The 19,953-nt window shown below is 55.9% G+C and overlaps 3 protein-coding genes across 3 annotated transcripts in view; 2 read left to right on the top strand and 1 right to left on the bottom strand.

Moving 5' to 3' along the window:
- ATP6V1F (ATPase H+ transporting V1 subunit F) overlaps positions 1 to 19,953 on the top strand; it is a 70,135-nt gene that overhangs the window by 30,431 nt on the left and 19,751 nt on the right. The window lies entirely within an intron of this gene.
- On the bottom strand, positions 14,634 to 17,208 carry LOC134501181 (interferon-induced protein with tetratricopeptide repeats 5-like). The gene is made up of 2 exons (XM_063308789.1): positions 17,165 to 17,208; positions 14,634 to 16,038 (listed from the first exon to the last, which is right to left on the bottom strand). Exons 1-2 carry the CDS (start codon positions 17,167 to 17,169, stop codon positions 14,634 to 14,636), a joined length of 1,410 nt encoding a protein of 469 aa, XP_063164859.1. The 5' UTR covers positions 17,170 to 17,208.
- Positions 17,659 to 19,953, top strand: part of LOC134501180 (interferon-induced protein with tetratricopeptide repeats 5-like) — a 4,770-nt gene continuing 2,475 nt past the window's right edge. The window contains exons 1-2 of the mRNA XM_063308787.1: positions 17,659 to 17,702; positions 18,829 to 19,950. Coding sequence (XP_063164857.1) covers positions 17,698 to 17,702; positions 18,829 to 19,950 — 1,127 coding nt within the window. The 5' untranslated portion in view covers positions 17,659 to 17,697. The remainder of the gene's footprint in view (positions 17,703 to 18,828; positions 19,951 to 19,953) is intronic.

Genomic DNA, 19,953 nt, shown 5'->3' with positions numbered 1-19,953 from the left:
ATTAACCGCTGGAGACACCCCAGTGTGCCGGCCATCTTCTTCACCAACCTTCTTCACCAGAGCTTTGTGGCTGAGGTGGGGTCAAAAAAGTCAAGATGGCCATGAGACTGCATGGTCAAACCCACCATCTTGACTTTTTTGCCCTGGCAGAGTCCTTCCCCACCCTTTGGCCACTCTTGGTTACAAAGCCTTTGCCACTCAGAGCCGTACCTGATCCTGTGCCTGCCTCCTGGGAGGCTGGCGAGGGGCAGAAGGCTCCCCTCGGGCAGGGCCAGCTCCACCAGCGCCATCATCTCCAAGACCTTCTCCTCCTTCGTGTGCTGGGCCAGGGACGCCCACAGCTGCTGCCCTGTGGGAGGGAGAGGAAGACCGGGTGGCCCCGGGGGAGCGAAGAGGTGGGAGTTCCCCCAGCGCGGCTGTCTTCACACACACACACACACCCATAGAGCCCTCTCCCTTCCACTGCCAGGTCTCCTCCAAATGTGCTGGAACCACAACTCCCATCGTACCTGGCCAGCACAGCGGCTTGGTTGAGGATGGTGGTGGAAGCTGTCGTCACCCAAGACACTTGGCAGGTGCCACTTTGGGGCAGGTGACGCTTGAGGACGAGGCCTAATCCCAGCTCCACAGGAAGCGGTGCAGCCATCTCTCTCTAGCCCCAGGGTCTCCCCACCCTCCGTGGTCATGAGGACGACAGCACTCAGACCAGAGGCCACCCTCCCACACTGGCCATTAGGTGTCCCCAGCTCCTCTTTTGCCATTTAACCCTAGTTAGTTGTAGATCCGGCTGGGCAGGCAGAGGACCTCATGGACAGAGGTCCCGCAAGGAGCCTGGCCCTGTGCCATGTAGGGCTTTAATCCCAACCCTGGTTAAGACAACACAAATGCTGTGTTCATGCAACATGCTAGGCCCCAGGAAATCAACCAAGTGCTCTGGCCTGATGCTCATAACATCCTAAGGTGACATTCACAATGTTTGCTTAACCAGCTCAGGTGTAGACTGGCTGGTTGCATTTGTACAACTTGGTAAACTTAGTTAGTCTTCTTCCTGGCTTAGGTGTTGTATAAACTCAGGACATTCAATAGTTCAGTTGTGCAGACCCAGATAGTCCTTGACTTATGACCACAACTGGGACTGGAACTTCTGTCGCTAAGTGAGGCGGTCATTAAGTGAGTCATGCCTGATTTGATTACCTTTTTGGAGTGGTCGTTAAGCGAATCACTGTGGCTGTTAAGTGAACCACATGGTTGTTAAGTGAATCTGGCATCCCACATTGACTTTGCTTGTTGGATGCTTGTGGGCATGGTCAACAAGAAAAGCTACGTATGTGACACTGGGACATTGCAACCATCATAAATACACGGTGGTTGCCAAGCGCCCGAATGTTGATCATGTGACTGGGGGATGCTGCAATGGTTATAATTGTGAGGACTGGTCGCCAGTCACTTTCCCCAGCACCATCATAACTTTGAATGGTCATTAAAAGAATGGTCGTAAATCGAGGACTACCTGTAATTCAATAATCAGGTTAAATGTATTACGTGAACAAGCCGACAAGTACACTTCATCCTATTTTTCTCAGCTTGGGTGGGCTTCCAGGTGCCCTCTCCGCTCAGCTCTGGCCTCAACCCTGCTCTGGGCCATCCCCCTCCTGGGTATAATTCCTGCCTCCCCGGACCAGCTTCTCACCAAAATGCTCTTGCAGCATCTGCTCGCAGACCGTCCTTTGGAGGGCCTGGTACTTCTGTTCCAGCGCTGCCAGCACTTCTGAAGCCTCTCCCGCCCACAAGGAGGCCGGGTGCCTGGAGCCCCACCTGTGGAAGAGAAGGTCCTCCATCACCTGCACCAGGCGTTCATCTACCTTTGGAAGTCTTCCCGCAGTTTAAACGGGAACTTGCGGTTCTGGCTGTACTTATTCACGAAGTTCACCAAAGACATTGAGAAAAGCTTCTCCGTGGCTAGCCTGCATTCTCTCCTAGAAATGGGAAGGGCCCCCCTGTGGTCTTGAGCACTTCCTATCCTGCAGAAGGGTCCGAATCATGCCACTTTGATAGGACTTGTTACTTTGGACCACATCTGGAACCTGAACTTTCTCCCTTTTGACCATGTGGCCTCCTTCCCACAACATCTTTGTCCCAGCCAGCCACTGGCAGGGCGAAGGGCAGGTCTGATCTCTAGCTTTTTGGATTCTGGAAGACTTTCCTGAAAGGGTTCAGTTCGCCCAGGTTTCTCTTACCATTTGGGGAACAGGCTGACCTCCTGCTCCAGGGGTTGTGCCGTTTGACCTCCGGCTCCCCACCGAGGGAAGGACCTGTTCGTGGGGGCACTGGCGTCCTTCGCAAGATGAAAAGCCCAGTCAATGGGATTGTGCAAAAAGATTCCCGTTTTAAGGTTCAATTTTCACCCCCTGCCAGAGCAATTTTCTGTGTCCCCACAATATTTTGCCCCCCATGCTAGCCAACCACACTTTAACCCAACTTTGAACGTTGTGCAAATCCTTTTCCTGAGATTACTCTTTGGCTCAGTGTATTGTACAGACCCAGAAAATTTAGGTAATTCAGTAAACCATGAGTTGGTTAACCTTGGGTATGGACATTCATGTTGGGTAACTTCATTTTTCCTCTGCTGTCTCACAGGATTAAGGTGCTGGACCTGGTTACTGAACTGATCACTTTCTGGGTTCACACAACCCACTAAACCATAACCTATCTGAATTGGCCACATTCACCCAGAGCACAAATCTAGAAAAAAACTGACCAAGATCCATACTAACCAAGCTTAGCATGTTGTATAAATATGTCCAGTAGGTTAGTGGCATCATGTTTGAATGCTATGAATAACAGGCATACTCCAGGGGAGTAAAAAAAGTTAAGATGACAGCATACACAATACATATAAAAACAGGTGGAACTCCAGTCACACTACAGGTAGTCCTCACTTAATGACCATTCATTTAGCGATGGTTCAGACTTATGACAGTGCTGGGAAAAAATGACTTACAACTGGTCCTCACATTTATGACTGCTGCAGTGTCCCCGCAGTCACACGATCACAATTTGGGTGCTTGGCAACTGGTTTGCAGTTATGACTGTTGCAGTGTCCCAGAGTCACGTGATCACCATTTTTGACCTTCCCAGATGGCTTCCAGCAAGCAAAATCAATGGGGAAACACATAATTCACTTAATGACCATGTGGTTTGCTTAACAACTGCGGGGATTTGCTTTACAATTGCAGCAAAAAAGGTTGTAAAATTGGGTCAGATTCACTTAACTGGGTCAGATTTGCTTAGCAACCGAAATTCCAGTCCCAATTATAGTCGTTAAGTGAGGACTACCTGTATTGCAGTTGCCATCTTGACTTTTCTGAGCACTCCTTGAGGATACCCCGGGACCTCCCATTGTTTTGTGTGTTAGAAACACACTCTGGCCAGTCAAGATTAACCTTAGAAATCAGAATGTTCAGCAAAGTTGAAACACCCTAGAATATAAATATTTTGGGTGCTGGACAGGTCTTAAGGGATCTGATGCTGGAAGGATTCAGATGGGATTAATCTCACTGTGCATTTTCCACGCAGTACTATGGGCCATTGCAAGTTGAGGGCCCAGGGCCGCAACTGGGGGGGGCAACCCCCGGGTGACACAGACCCTAGTTGCGGGCCAGTGAGGGCCCATCAGGCTCAAGGTAAATACTGTTGCACGTCAGGTATTCTGAGAGTGAATGAGAGATCCCTGTCCTCATGAGGGGATTTGCGTCCCTGCATGGGAATTGGGCAAGTGGTGGTCCTCAAGGGCTGTCCTTCATTGCTCACCATAAAAGGAGGGGTGGTCTAGAACTGTCTCCTGCTCCCCATGACCCCAACTCACCCGCTTCTCCAGAGCACTTCGCTGTCTGCCTCCTGAGAGGTCCTCCAGCAGCCTGTGGGCACAGCAGCCATCCCACGGTAGTCCCCCAAAGACCTGAGTGACCGAGAAGGTGCTGAGTGAAGTTGGATTAGAGTCTCCCCCTTCCCTCTACTTAGAGTAGCCATTGCGGTGGGTGGTGGTGGAGGAAACTGCTTCCGAGGGGTGGGCGGGTAGAGCCTCCTCCTTCTATCCCCCGAATAACAGCACTGGAGATCTTCTGCCTCTGAGTGGACAAGCCACCGTTGAGTTTGCATCACAGAAGTCCAACCTTCTACAAGCCCCCTCAACCACAAATGCTAGGGATGATGGGGATAGAAGACCACCCACTCAGAAGATGTCTGCAAAGGTCTGGTTTCCTGAGTAACACATCTTGCAAAGGGGAGAGTATAGACATTCTCCCTCAACCCATTTCTGGGTGTTGAGGGGAAAAGAGGTCTTGCAATGGAGAAGATGGGGCCAACCTCGGCCAGTGTGAAGGCCCCAAAGGGTTTCTGTGGGACTAGATCTTCAAAGACAGATCCTCACACAAAGTGCATTGTAGGGGTCCATCTTCCAGAGGATGAGGGCATGAGGTGTTGTTGGTATGGCTTCTCATGCCAAAGAGTTTTGTCCCATCCAGACCCTCCCAACCTCACCATACAGGGTAAAGATCTCCACTACATCTCCCTGATGAGTGGATATCCCAACTTATTGATGATATCTCATCCTGAAGTGAGGGATGACCTCCTCTGGTGGTTCCACATAGATCAGTGCATGCTGGCTGGGGAATTCTGGCTGGGGAATTCTGGGAGTTGAAGTCCACATGTCTAAAGTTGCCAAGTTTGAGAGACACTGATGTAGATGTTAAAAACAGGGGAGTCCTATGGAACCCACGTTGGAGCAGCCGCCTGGCTGACATCTCTTCTTCTATAAACCCTAACTGCAACTGTCCCCAAGGAAGGAGAAAGAACCACTGTGCAACAGTGCCTCAAAACCCCAACCCTCAATGGTGGTTTGGAAGGAGACTGTGGTACTGAGTGCTGAAGAGAGCTTTGGAAGGACCAGGTGGGTGTGCGCTTCCCCCATCTAGGTCTAAAGAGGATCACTGAGCCTAATGACCAGTACAGTCTGCATCCTGGGCCCAGGCCTGCACCCAGACCCAAGGGATGCAGATCCTCTGCTTCATCTAGGTCCCTCTGTAGTTGACACTTCCCTGCAACCTTCTCTAGAAAAAGGAGGTTGAACACAGGACAGAAGTTGTCCCATAGGATTGGATCCAGGGAGGGTCCCTTCAGAATGGGGCCCACCTCTACCTCTGTGAAGGCAACCAGTACTACTTCCTCTCCCAAAGAAGCATGGGTCTTGGCTCCATACATCCTTTCCACCAAATTCCCAGCAGCCTGAAGGAACAGGCGGGATATGAACCCAGCCACCGGGGACCATGCTCATGTCACCAAGCACCCTGTGCACTTCTTTGAAATGTATTCTAGGTAACATTACAAGATGTTGCCACTCATTTCTGTTGGAATTATCCATGATCAACTCAGCATTGTCTCATAAGCATAGTAAGAGGGCTTATCTGGTAGGCATGTCTCTTGTGCTTGTGGGAAGTCACATGGGTCGCCTGATTTCCTCTTCCTCCTCCTCCTTGAGTCTGGGAGATTCACAGTCTCCATCTTTACCTCATGGGCAGACAGGCAGGCAGGAGGGCTGCGTAATGCAGGCCTTGTCCTCTACCATCTCGCCTGCACACAGACTTTCCACTCCACATAGAACGTGTCCACAAAGAACCAGTGACGAAGTGCCTTTCTACCACGAACCTGCCGAATAAAAGCAAGCTACCTCCACTTTTCTTCTTCTCACTGCTGTGTGAAGACTGAACTTATTTCTGAACTTAATTAAGCTTGATGTGCAAGTTCTCATTTTGGTCCATGCTTCTACTCTGCAAGATTGCTGTTAGCTGCTTGGAGTTCTTTTATTAACCTTTAAAAACTCCATCAATTTCATCAAATCCCCCACATGCTGAGGCAACATGAGCAGTTTTTACCACCTCTCCTCCTCTAGATCTCTTCTCAAAACCATTTCTGGTCAAACTCTATTCCGCAGAGCCTCTCAGCTGAAATCCATGGCACTAACTGTAAACTCTTTGGGACAAAGACCCATCCTCCTCTTCTTGCAGAACAATGCCTTGGTAGAACTTAAACCTCTCTCTGCTGGGCTCTCCCACCTGGTAGACAGCCGCTCGCAGCTGGGCCCTTTCTTCTGGAGTCTGGAAGGGCCCACCCTGGAGGTCCATCTGTCCCCAAAGCCCCTTGGTCTCTGGGTGAGGCGCTCTGGCATCCATCAGGAGAACATGGAGGCAGGCAACCCTCTCCTTTAAAGAATGGAGGGAAGTGGCTTTAATCCTGGTTAGGTATATCATGGACAGACTGTTCTCTCATTCATTCTCCTAGAATACAAAACCCATCAGCCAGGCTGGTTGATGATGATAGTATACCCAACCCCAGGCTTGAAGGAAGCTGCCCTCTTAATTTGGCTTCCTGCCCAGTGTCTCTCAACCTCAGCAACTTTAAGATGGGTGGACTTCAACTCCCAGAATTCCCTGTGCTGGTTGGGGAATTCTGGGAGCTGAAGTCCACCCATCTTAAAGTTGCTGAGGTTGAGAGACACTGACCTAAATAACTCTGCCTACTTGAGATCTCATGACTGTCATGGTCCCTCTTCCAATGTACCTGGAAAACATCGTAACGTGTTCCCATGCCATGCTGGTGCCGACACGGGTTGCTGTCTGGGAGGGGGCCGCTCCTGTTCCTTGTACCAGGCTGTGATGCGAGGAGTGAAGATTGAGGAATGCATGTTTGGGTTATCTTGCCTGGTCAAGGACATTTCCTGAGGACCGGCAGGAGCCCTTAGGGGCACCTGCAGGGCATGTAATTGTACGGACTTTGTGGGGAGGGACTGGTCACTGCTTGGGTTTTTACTGGGAGACATCCTGCGCTTTTACCATTCTCAGCTTTGCTTGTGATCCTGCACACTATTCATTATTAAATCAGATATCCATGAAAGCCTTGTGTGAGTCTGATGGTGATTCTGAATCGGCAATCCTTACAATGATTCTGTCCACCCCAGCCTCTTAGCCTCTTGTCTGAACTGGGGCATTCGGTTAAACCCTAATAAGATTTCAGCGCTGCATCTTCTGAGAATCCAGGAAAAATGTTTTGCTGAACTTGGTTAAGGGGCTAGCATGCTTTCCCCTTCCGATTTATAACCCCCCAGCACCACCACCCTGCTTCCTCCAGGAGGTGCTGGTAGCCGACAAAGGGGTCTCCCTCCACTCCAGCCCACACCAATCGCTGGGCTTCTCTGCTCCAAAACAGGCTTTCGTTTGATGGAAGATAGGAGAGAAAGATCGCCATGAAGGCACACCGCCATGCCCACTGCAGGCCCTCACCCTACCCACTGTGGCCCCTGTCCTCCTCACAATGTCAAGATGGCCCCCCTTCTCTGGGCCAGCAGAACCTCTGCCCCACAGGCGGACACCTTCTCAACATCCGAGTTAAGACCTGGCAGTTGAAGGAACGGAGCCAGTGATGCTGTGAAGTCCAACTCACTTCCAAGGACTCTCCATCCAGTGAGGGGAAGGAACAATTTTTCCTTTTTCCCTTTCTTTCAACAAACTTTCCTGTTCCAAACCGCTTTCATCTCTCTGCAAAAAAAAAAAGAGAGAGAGACACACTCAAGAAAAAGCATCTTTTCTATCTTCTGTTCCGTTCCACATCTCTCTTGCTGAATTTCTGTGGACAGGAAGGCTTTTAACAGCTCAGAAAGCATATTCAGCGTCAGCAAGGGCAAGCTGTTGAAGGTGTCGAGCAAGAGGACCCAAGAATTGGTTGCAAGTCTTCTACCCTTCATTATTTTCATTAAGTACTTGAGTGAGGAGCAGGAAGGAATGTTTATCAAATTTGCAGAGAATACAAGAGGGGGAGAGAAAGCCAGAGGGACAAAACAGAGAAATAAAATCCAGAACCATCTTCGTAAGTTGGAGAAATGGGCTGAAATAAAGTTTGGGAAGAAAAAATAATGCCCAAGGGTAGGCTTCTGTAATAGGCTAAGTCATTAAATCAGTGTTTCTCAAACTTGGGGAGTTTAAGTCCTCTGAACTTCAACTCCCAGAATTCCCCAGCTAGAATGGCTGGCTGGGGAATTCTGCTGGCTGGGGAATTCTGGGAGTTGAAGTTCACAGGACTTAAACTCACCGTGTTTGAGAAACATTGCATTAGATAGTAACGAAGGTTACATGGAAGCTTGTTGGAACACAGCCACTAAACTTTATCTGCCCAGTGAGGTCATTTGTGGATGCGGTCGGGGCAGCTGAGCCTGTCGGAAGCCGCCTTTGGCAACAGCTGGAAGGTGAGTCACAGAGAGATGGGGAGGCGGTGGAAGGACACCGAAGACCAGTAGCCAGAGCCACCACCCGCCAAGGGAGCTGTGAGAGCCATTTTCTGCCCCAAAGGACTTAGAATTTGTGCACTAATACCAGGAAGAACCCAGCCAAGAGAGGGAAGAAGGAAAAGAATCAGGAATACAGAAGGAGAGCATAAGCACTAAGAGGCTTTTTATATATATATTTCTATATTTATAGGAGAAAGAGAGCGAGCGTGTGGGTGTGTGTGTTTGTGTGTGTGTGGGTGTGTTTTTATTGGATTTCTAGGGCCTGACGCAAACAATGTATGTGTGTGTACAGGTAGTCCTCGACTTAAGATCATTCACTTAGCGACCGTTCAAAGTTACAACGGCACTGAAAAGAATGGCTTGTGACCGGTCCTCGCACTTACGACCATCACAGGTTCCCTGCAGTCCCATGATCAAAATTCAGGCGCTTGGCAACCCAGCATGTATTTGCGACAGTTGCAGCATCCCAGGGTCGTGTGATCACCATTTGCAACCTTCCCAACCAGCTTCCAACGAGCAAAATCAATGAGGGAAGCCGGATTTGCTTAACAACCATGGCAAAAAGGTCATAAGATTGGGGGCGGTCACATGATGCCTCACTTAACAACTGAATCACCTAGCAACCAGAGTTCCAGTCCCAATTGTGGTTGTAATTTGAGGACTACCTGTATGTATGTATGTATGTATATATATATAGAGAGAGAGAAAGAGAAGGATGGGTGAAATAGGAAGAAGAATGAAGAGCAGAGATACCTCAGTGACTGTACAGTAAAAAGAAAAAAGCCACATACAGCATCTTAGAGTGATTAAGGTAAACTGAACACGAAGAAGAAAAAGAAACGAAGAGAGAGAAAAATGAGATCCGTGAAATATCAATATAAGGCTAATTCAGCCCTTACCTGTTGCTGAAATGTTTTTGCAATCTGAAAAACGAGAAGATGAACGATGTGTTTTTGTACGGTCTAGACCAGCGTTTCTCAGCCTTGGTACTTTTTAAGATATGTGGTCCTCAACTTCCAGAATTCCCAGGCTGGGGAATTCTGGGAGTTGAAGTCCACACAACTTAAAGTTGGTGCAGTTGAGAAATGCAGGTCTGGACCCTGATCAGTTGCAAGAGCGACTGTGCCCTGAGAGACTCGCCGTGTCGGTTCCCACTCAAGATTTATAGTGGCACGTAAAGGGGCACTGCCCCGGCACGTTCCTCTTTCTGGCAACCCTCCCCGATCCATAAAGTCCGCAAAGCACATCTGTTCATCTCGAACAGCCCTTCGTCCCCAAGGCATTAATCCCATGCCAGGCAGTTGCTCCGTTCTCACAGCCCAGCGGAGGAGGGGGGCTTTTGCAGAGCGTGTGTCACTTTCTGCCAGGTGGCCGGTGCCAACGCTGCAGGGCCGGATCGCTGCGTCGACGGGCTGGACGCAGACCCCTGCAAGGAGTCTGGGTACCGCTCCCGCAAAGAGGCCAATGCCCGTTGCAAGGTGCTGAAGTCGCCCCCGTTCGAGCGCTGCCACGCCGTGGTGTCCCCGGAGCCCTTTTTTGCCTCCTGCGTGTACGACCTCTGCGCCTGCGGGGCCGCCAACAGTGACGACTGCCTCTGCGAGGTCCTGGAGGCCTACGCCAGCCAGTGCCGCCACGCTGGCTTGGCACTCCAGTGGCGCTCAGCTACCCTCTGCGGTGAGAACGTGGGCGCTGCTCAGCTCTGGGGAAGGCAGCGCTGGGGGCCAAAGGAAAATGGGGTGGCACCCCAGGAGATGCAGCGGGGACGAGAGTCGGGGGGGCAGGCGGTGGGAGGAGCGTTAGATGTTGGGGGGAGAAGGCCAAACCAATTCCCTCTCTGGAGGGTGTGGGGGCTATCGTTCCATTGGTCATGCAGCTCCCCTCCCGCAATTAGGAGGGTCTGGAGCGGGTGGCAGAAAGTGGCTACCACAGGGCGCTTGGACCTTTTCTACATTACTCGACCCTGCCCTCCATCTTGACTTCTTGGCCACCAGCCCTCCATGGAAGCCCAGAGGAATAGTGGTTATCTCAGTCGCCAGGCTGAGCATGCTGTGTGAACGCAGCCTTCAAGGGGCCACTCACAGCTCAGTATGAAGTTTGGGGGCATCTGGTCTCCCGCCGCACCTGCTGGGGCCGTGTTTGCGTGATGTTCAGAGAGATCCAGCAAAATATCATTGCTCCTGGACGAACTGGTTCCCCCACCACAGCCGGGCCAGGTGGTTCCGAGGAGACTGAAATTCTTAACAGGGAGGAAATTTCAGGGGCACAAAGAAATTCTCATTATATTGGGAGAAGGGTTGGGGAAGGAAAGCCGAATGGATGGATTAGTTTGTGGGGGTGTGATCCACAGCACAGCTAAGCTCTCCTTTTCTCTCCTCCCTCCCTCCCTCCCTTCCCTTTTCTCCTCCTTCCTTCCTTCCTTCCTTCCTTCCTTCCTTCCTTCCTTCCTTCCTTCCTTCCTTCCTTCCTTCCTTCCTTCCTTCCTTCCCTCCCTCCCTTTTTCCATCTCCCCCCCACCTCAGGAATCCTGCCCTGCCCTGGTCTTTGTTCGCCAAGCCAAAATGCCACCCTGTGCCTTACCTCAATCCTCCATCCTCCACATGGTATATGGAGCCCACTGCCTCTCTCTGGACTGGTACAGTCCTACCCATCTGGAGCCCCCCCCCCTCCTTCCTGCTACTAACACCGTGCCTCTCTGTTTCTCCATAGCTGTGGGCTGCCCCCAAGACCGGGGCTACGTGTTTGACGAGTGTGGCCCCCCCTGCCCCAAGACCTGCTTCAACCATGCTGTGCCCCCAGGCGTGCTGGAGTCCCACTGCTTTAAGCCCTGTGTGCCAGGGTGCCAATGCCCAGCAGGCATGGTGGAACACGAGGCACACTGCATCCTCCCGGAGGCCTGTCCACCCATCATCCACGGCACCCTCTGAACCAGATCCTATGGAGAGCTGCCCTGCTCGACCCTCACCCCGGTCGTGGGCAGATGAACAGACCTCGGAGAGGGTCCCTCAAAACTGTTCTGGAGGCACCGTCTCCGGCCAAGCAAAATGCAGCACGCGAGTCCACCCGCACGGCTCCCTCGGTGCCCTTTCGCTCGAATGCAGCCGGGGGCTCAGCCGACGGGCTTGCAAAGGAGGAAGCTGCCCCCAGCTACAGAGTCCTGCTCCTGAGAATTTTGGGCCCTAGTCCTCATGAATGAGGAGAGGAGTTGGAAACGAGTTCCTGCAAGTGTTCTAGGCTGAGCAGAAAGCTTGAGTGCCGAACCACAGGGAACGGCGCAAAACCAAGTCACTGGATGAGGGGCACGATTTGTTTTCTTTGTCACAGCCCAGCTGGGTTATGGGCCAGGGATATACTCAATCCTCATCACTATCCCATTCCTTCTGAGGCCTTCGGGCCCAAATCAAAGGCACCCCTCTGCCTCCGGAGCAGCGATTCTCAACCTTGGCCGCCTGAAGATGGGTGGGCTTTGGTGGCTGAGGAATTCTGGGAGTTGAAGTCCACCCACCTTCAGGCGGCCAAGGTTGAGAAACGCTGCTCCGGAGCCTCCCTTCACCTTCCACGAGCCAGGTGGATGGAAAAAACCACCCTCCGTACTGTCTGATTGCAGAGCAATCCTCTGCATCCAACTGGGCTGAGCGTGTTGCCCCATCTCCAATCCAGAGCTATCTGGAGGGGCCCCTTGGGCCCTCCTCGCTGGCAGCCTCTGAACCCTGCTCTCAACCCATCTGAGCATTTTGCTGGGCAGAAACTTGCCCATGGCAGCGTCTCCAACTGGGCTTCCTTCAGATACAAGGGATGCACCGCCAGGCATTCCCAGCTGTTAGCCATGTTGGCTAAGGATTCTGGCAATTGTAATCCAACAGCCGGGAGGGTTCCCAACTGGGGGGGGGGATCCCCATAAAAGAAGCCAGCCTGTTTATGTGGGAAACATTATCCCAGCCCCACCAGATGTATAAGGGGAAACAGAAATGTGAGGAGAGAGTTCGAGACAAGACCAGGCAGCCCCAAAGCATTGCTCCTTGCAGGGGGCTGTGGGGTAGAGGCTCATGGGGGGTCCCCCCGGCCCCCTCTGCTGGCAGAAAAGAGGGGTGCTGATGAAGTGGCCTTGAAAATGACCTCACTCTGGATTGTCTTAAACTTTTCCCTAGCCCTGAACGAAGAATCTTTTGTGAAACGTGATAAAGGTGTTGTAGTAAACAGTAAATCTAGCTGAGGCTCTCTTCTACACTTACCGGACCTCCAGTAAAGGGGTTGGTTTGGCTAAAGAAAGTGGGATCCGGTGAGATCCCTTACAGGGGTGTCTGCGGGGGAAGGAGGTCAAAATGGGTGGGCCAAAGAGGGTTACTTGGGGAAAAAATTCCACCCCTCTGGTTTAAAGTCTACCATTTTTAGAGAGAGACTTGCCAGGAATAAATACCCCTTAAAAGTAAACCTTTTTTCAGTTCAGCTCAATTCCGGCTGATCCCAGGCATGTCCGTGCAGTTCCCATCAATGACTGCGGGGTGATTTCTTCCAGCCACTTTCCAGCCTAGCCTAGAGTTTTGGGATTGTCTGGTGGTCACCTATCCAAATAATAGTTCAGGAGACCCTGCTTGTTCACCAGGTGCCAATCGCTGAGACAAAGATCTGTGACCAGTCTCTGAATTTCAGCTGAAAGGGGCTTTGCCAGTAGTCCCCCAAAATCCCTGCAAGCTAAACTGGAGTATGTGTGTAAGTGACTTGCATCCCGTGAAGTCGGGTTCACAGGGGACAGCCGAGCTCCGGATCAGGCCGGGCCGGGCCCAGAAGGCTGAAACTGCAGAAGGGGTGGGAGCAACGGGCGAGCTGTGCGCGCGCTCCTCCGGGGCTCGTTCGGCTGTTTCCAGCGCGCTTGTGGGAGCCCGGCTGAAAACGTAGGCCCGCACACGCGCGGGGGCTCGCAATCAAGCGCTCGCGCGCGCGCGCCGCGAAGGAAGGAAAAACGCGTCCCGCGCGGGCGTGCCTTTGGCTCCGCTCTCCGCCGGAAGGAAGGCTGGACTAGCTCCGGCCTGCCAGCCGGCCCCAGCTCTGGCCGAAGCGCCGGAGGGGACGTGCCAGGTCGCCGGGAGGCCGAAGCCGGCAAAGCTCCGTGGCCTCCCCTCGGAGCGGGGCACAGGCGGCTGGTTTTACGCAGCCCCCCAGCCGGGGCAGGGAAGGCCTCCGTCGCCGCCGGTGCGCACCTGGCTAGGTCGACCTTGGCTAGTCGTCCGGCGGGGGCTTCCCGGGCTGGGCCCTCGGCCGCTTCAGGAAGAGGCAGGCTCCCCCCTTGAGCATCCTCCCCCGTTTGCGAGCGGGGAGCCCCTCGTCAGCCGCAACGGGGCGGGGGGCAGGCGGGTGATTCGAGCCGCGCTCTGCCGAGGACGTCGCTCGGAGGACGCGGCGGAGCATCTCTCGGGCGCGCAGAGGAAGGGCGTCGATCGCCCGCTCCGCCCGCCCCCCCGACTTGGGGGGAGAAGCAGCCCACCCCCAACCCCCAGCCCCATACCTTCGCCGGCCTGGAGGGACTCCTGGCTGCAGGGGCGGGAAGGCGGGCGCTCCGCTGCTTTCCCCGAGGATGCGCTTTCCAGAAAGAAGCCAGGAGCCTCCCCAGCTGCCCCCCTCCCGCCGCCGCACGGCCTCAATTATTCACGGGCTGCCCGTGCCCGGCTCTGCGGACGGACATTCGAGACCGACCCGCCACGCTCCCCCCCCCCCCCGAGAGCCTGTGCGGAGCACCTCCGGTTACAAGCACGGCGTTATCACACGCACCCGCGCCCCCCGCCCCGGGGGGACTGTTGCCTGCAGACGGGAGGGGGGCTCGTTCAAGGGAAAAGCTCCGCAGGACCCACAGCAGGGAGCCGCTGCCCAGCGGCTCTGTCCCACTCTGCAGGGCTGTGGGGCAGCTGCAAGAGACGCGGTCCCGGCCCGAGGCCACTTCTCTCGCAGGCCACTCACCTGGGGCAGAAGCGATCTGGGGGCAAACCTGTCCTCCCAGACGTGGACTCTCTGCCGCCGCCGCCGCCCCCCCCACACACACAAACACCCACACACCTGGGGCAGAGCGCCTGGAGCTCAGCTCCCCTCAAAACCTGATCTCTCCTTGGTCACAAGCTCAGGGATGTCCCCCGAAGATGGCACAGTCCCCACAGGAAGCTTGGGGAGGTGTGTGTGTAGCTTTTGCTTACAGAAGGGAAGAGGAGGAAAGAAGGGGAGATTGTCACCAGGAAACTGCAGAACACTTTATTTGGCTTTCCAGCAATATCACGGGAGGAGCAGCTCAGGGCTGCAAGTCAGCGCCACCCACTCAGAGCTGCGGGACCCCCCCTTTCCCTGCTGGCTCCTGCAGAGGGCCCCATGAGGCCGGCGCCCGGCCTTCCTTTCGACTGGGAGCAACCCCCACCCCGTCCCCCAGACGCCTCCATGCCATTGCGCGCAGCAGGCTGTAGACAGCTTCCTCCTGCTCCGTCTCCCCCTCGCGCTGAAAGACCCTGGCCAGCCCCCGCAGGCTCTTCTCCAGATGGTGCTGCTCCACAGGGTGGTCCCCGGGGATGCCACAGCCGGCCTCGTATGCCTTCAGCGCCTCCTGCCTCTGCCCCTTCCTGTGCAGGAGGAAGTCTCCCCAGTGGCGATAGAAGGCCTGCTGGCACCTCTTGCTGGCCGTGGGCAGCTCCTCCATCACGCCCAGGTAGACCTCTTCCTCGAAATGCGGGGCCCTTCCTCCGTACAGCTTCGCCAAGTTCAGCCGGGAGAACACGGAGGGAGGATCGGCTTCCAGAGACTGTTTGAAGCTCTCGACAGCGTCCTCCCTGATTTGCGCCCTCTCTAGCTCTGGCACTTTCTCTAAGAGGGTCGTGTAACAGATCCCCAGGTCGAAGTGCAGGAGATGGTAGTCGCTTTGGAGGGCAACGGCCTTCTTCAGGACGGAAATAGCGCAGGAGAGCGAGCGGAACTTTAAAACCTTGCTGGCAACTCTCAGGACTTCTGGGTTGAGACTGTTCTGGACCACGTCCTCGGCCAGGCGCTCTGCTCTTTCACGGTCTTTCCTAAGGAGAATGCTCGCCAAGTATGCTTTGGCTTCGTAATTTTCGGGCTGGCTACGGATCAGCCCCTCCAACAACCTCTGGCCCTCTTCCTGTACCTCATCATCCCAAGAGTGGGTCCAGGCCGCAAAGGCGGAGAAGGCGAGGCCCTCCTGCAGCTCCTCGCTCGACCCCTGCTGCTCCAGGGCCTTCTGGAAACACCGCCTGGCCAGCTCGCCGTTGCGGAAGCCCACGGCCAAGAGGGACCAGCCCTGCTGGGCGTAGATTTCCGGGATCGGGGCCGAGTAGGGCTCGGGGCTGGACAGGTCCCGGCAGATGGCTCGGATCTTGCCCAGGTAGAGCTCCACCCGGTCATAATCGGTCAAGTGGTAGTAAATCCAGGCATAGTTCCCGTAGGCCACCAGGATCTGGCGGGAGAAGGTGCCCGGATGGTCCCTCCGCAAGATCTCCTCTGCTTCACACAGGGTGGCCAAGGCCTCTTTGGGGCACCCCTCCAGATGGCACAGATAGGCCTTCAGGGCGAGATAGGTGCCCTGGTTATGGCACGGGGCATGCTTCAGGCGGAGAGCCAGGGTTTTAAGGATGTGTGTCACGTCCACCTTGTCCTTGATTTCGAAGTCCCAGGTGAAGTGGCACTGCAGGCGCTGGAGCTTCTCCCTCAGGGGTCTGCTGTGGGGGGGGGAGGAGAAGACAGAGTGGAGGGGCCAAGGGTCAGCAGCCAAGGACACAATACTTTGACCATTGTGGAGCTGTTCTGTTGGCCCACACCCGATGGCCCGTGCCTGTGCATCCAGCCAACTCTGGCTCTTCATCCTGAAGCAGACCCTGCCACCACGCAGACCCCCCCCTTTCCCCAAGGGGCTCCTGGGATGGAAACCCCATTGGGCTGCCTTCACGTGGCCCTGCCCCTCCTTGTTCCTGGGGTGGCAAGGACTGCACCTCACGATCCTCAAAAAGAAACCAGGTTTGGCACCAAGCCACCAAGGTTGCAACTGGCCTGGCTCTGCCTCATGTGTGAACACCCAGGGGTTCCCTCAAAGGGATGCCTTTCATCCCCAGACATGACCTTCTGCCCCAGGGCCGGGGGAGGGACAGGTCTTCCATGAAGCCAGGAGTGGGGAGATGGTGGGGGGGTGGGGGGGGGACTTTTGAAACCGGTTGTGTGATTGAGCACTGCCCTAAAATCAGAGGAAACCCAGTACTTGGCCACATTTCAAATGGGGGTGGGGGGCGGGCCTCTGCTGGGGAGGGGTCCTCTGCGGGGGTGCAAAGGCTGCCCACACCTGGGGAACTGGTCCCTCAGCTGGGATGGGGGGGCAGCCTCGGCAGTGGGGGGTGCGCCACTGCAGTGTCCTTTCACGCAGAGGAAGCGGGAGGGCGTTGGGGCATCTGGGGGACTTTGGGGGGCGTGTGGGGAAGAAAGGGCTGCCTCTGCCTGCCCTGGAGCCGCCTCGTTGGGGCCCCTCTGCAACGCCCTTTCCCCGGCCCAGGTTCCCGCTCCGGCTCCTTTGGGGCTGGAACGTGCTTCAGAGCCAGGTGGCCCCTCACGGCCGGGGCCCGTAGCCCCTCTCAAAGGAAGGGGCCACAGGATCCTGTTCCAGCAGCAGGACCCACGGAGGGGACCTAAGGCAGCTCATCGGAGAGAGGGAAGGAGGGAAACCGGGTGGCAGCGGCAGCCTCTGCCCCCCTTTTTTTGCAGGGAAAAGACGTTCCCCGGAATTCAGCGGGGCCCTCGTCTTATAGGGCCCCTCCCTCCGTCCCGCTGTCCCAAGGGGGGATTCCCCCCCCCGCGTACCTCATCCTGCCGCTCCGCCGCGCTCCCGCTGCTTCTCCCGGGTTTGGGCGCAACGAGTGGGGCAGGGCGGGGGACGGACGCGGCGGCTTCGGTTTCGGAGTCCTGCGGGGGGAATAGAAACTGAAAGTGGGCTGGCGGGGGCTGTGAGGCTACTGCAGGAGACCTTCTCCGGCTCCTTTGGGGCTGGAAAGCGCTGGCTGGTTCTGACCCTAACCCTAACCCTGCGGGGGAAATAGAAACTGAAAGTGGGCTGGCGGGGGCTGTGGGGCTACTGCAGGAGACCTTCTCCGGCTCCTTTGGGGCTGGAAAGCGCTGGCTGGTTCTAACCCTAACCTAACCAGCCAGCGCTTTCCAGCCCCAAAGGAGCCGGAGAAGGTCTCCTGCAGTAGCCTCACAGCCCCCGCCAGCCCACTTTCAGTTTCTATTCCCCCCGCAGGACTCCGAAACCGAAGCCGCCGCGTCCGTCCCCCGCCCTGCCCCACTCGTTGCGCCCAAACCCGGGAGAAGCAGCGGGAGCGCGGCGGAGCGGCAGGATGAGGTACGCGGGGGGGGGAATCCCCCCTTGGGACAGCGGGACGGAGGGAGGGGCCCTATAAGACGAGGGCCCCGCTGAATTCCGGGGAACGTCTTTTCCCTGCAAAAAAAGGGGGGCAGAGGCTGCCGCTGCCACCCGGTTTCCCTCCTTCCCTCTCTCCGATGAGCTGCCTTAGGTCCCCTCCGTGGGTCCTGCTGCTGGAACAGGATCCTGTGGCCCCTTCCTTTGAGAGGGGCTACGGGCCCCGGCCGTGAGGGGCCACCTGGCTCTGAAGCACGTTCCAGCCCCAAAGGAGCCGGAGCGGGAACCTGGGCCGGGGAAAGGGCGTTGCAGAGGGGCCCCAACGAGGCGGCTCCAGGGCAGGCAGAGGCAGCCCTTTCTTCCCCACACGCCCCCCAAAGTCCCCCAGATGCCCCAACGCCCTCCCGCTTCCTCTGCGTGAAAGGACACTGCAGTGGCGCACCCCCCACTGCCGAGGCTGCCCCCCCATCCCAGCTGAGGGACCAGTTCCCCAGGTGTGGGCAGCCTTTGCACCCCCGCAGAGGACCCCTCCCCAGCAGAGGCCCGCCCCCCACCCCCATTTGAAATGTGGCCAAGTACTGGGTTTCCTCTGATTTTAGGGCAGTGCTCAATCACACAACCGGTTTCAAAAGTCCCCCCCCCACCCCCCCACCATCTCCCCACTCCTGGCTTCATGGAAGACCTGTCCCTCCCCCGGCCCTGGGGCAGAAGGTCATGTCTGGGGATGAAAGGCATCCCTTTGAGGGAACCCCTGGGTGTTCACACATGAGGCAGAGCCAGGCCAGTTGCAACCTTGGTGGCTTGGTGCCAAACCTGGTTTCTTTTTGAGGATCGTGAGGTGCAGTCCTTGCCACCCCAGGAACAAGGAGGGGCAGGGCCACGTGAAGGCAGCCCAATGGGGTTTCCATCCCAGGAGCCCCTTGGGGAAAGGGGGGGGTCTGCGTGGTGGCAGGGTCTGCTTCAGGATGAAGAGCCAGAGTTGGCTGGATGCACAGGCACGGGCCATCGGGTGTGGGCCAACAGAACAGCTCCACAATGGTCAAAGTATTGTGTCCTTGGCTGCTGACCCTTGGCCCCTCCACTCTGTCTTCTCCTCCCCCCCCCACAGCAGACCCCTGAGGGAGAAGCTCCAGCGCCTGCAGTGCCACTTCACCTGGGACTTCGAAATCAAGGACAAGGTGGACGTGACACACATCCTTAAAACCCTGGCTCTCCGCCTGAAGCATGCCCCGTGCCATAACCAGGGCACCTATCTCGCCCTGAAGGCCTATCTGTGCCATCTGGAGGGGTGCCCCAAAGAGGCCTTGGCCACCCTGTGTGAAGCAGAGGAGATCTTGCGGAGGGACCATCCGGGCACCTTCTCCCGCCAGATCCTGGTGGCCTACGGGAACTATGCCTGGATTTACTACCACTTGACCGATTATGACCGGGTGGAGCTCTACCTGGGCAAGATCCGAGCCATCTGCCGGGACCTGTCCAGCCCCGAGCCCTACTCGGCCCCGATCCCGGAAATCTACGCCCAGCAGGGCTGGTCCCTCTTGGCCGTGGGCTTCCGCAACGGCGAGCTGGCCAGGCGGTGTTTCCAGAAGGCCCTGGAGCAGCAGGGGTCGAGCGAGGAGCTGCAGGAGGGCCTCGCCTTCTCCGCCTTTGCGGCCTGGACCCACTCTTGGGATGATGAGGTACAGGAAGAGGGCCAGAGGTTGTTGGAGGGGCTGATCCGTAGCCAGCCCGAAAATTACGAAGCCAAAGCATACTTGGCGAGCATTCTCCTTAGGAAAGACCGTGAAAGAGCAGAGCGCCTGGCCGAGGACGTGGTCCAGAACAGTCTCAACCCAGAAGTCCTGAGAGTTGCCAGCAAGGTTTTAAAGTTCCGCTCGCTCTCCTGCGCTATTTCCGTCCTGAAGAAGGCCGTTGCCCTCCAAAGCGACTACCATCTCCTGCACTTCGACCTGGGGATCTGTTACACGACCCTCTTAGAGAAAGTGCCAGAGCTAGAGAGGGCGCAAATCAGGGAGGACGCTGTCGAGAGCTTCAAACAGTCTCTGGAAGCCGATCCTCCCTCCGTGTTCTCCCGGCTGAACTTGGCGAAGCTGTACGGAGGAAGGGCCCCGCATTTCGAGGAAGAGGTCTACCTGGGCGTGATGGAGGAGCTGCCCACGGCCAGCAAGAGGTGCCAGCAGGCCTTCTATCGCCACTGGGGAGACTTCCTCCTGCACAGGAAGGGGCAGAGGCA

This window comes from Candoia aspera, chromosome 7, assembly GCF_035149785.1.
Source record: "Candoia aspera isolate rCanAsp1 chromosome 7, rCanAsp1.hap2, whole genome shotgun sequence".
Taxonomy (NCBI): Eukaryota; Metazoa; Chordata; class Lepidosauria; order Squamata; family Boidae; genus Candoia; species Candoia aspera.
Note: the sequence above shows the minus strand (reverse complement) of the source record. Positions and strands in the feature narration are given on the sequence as shown.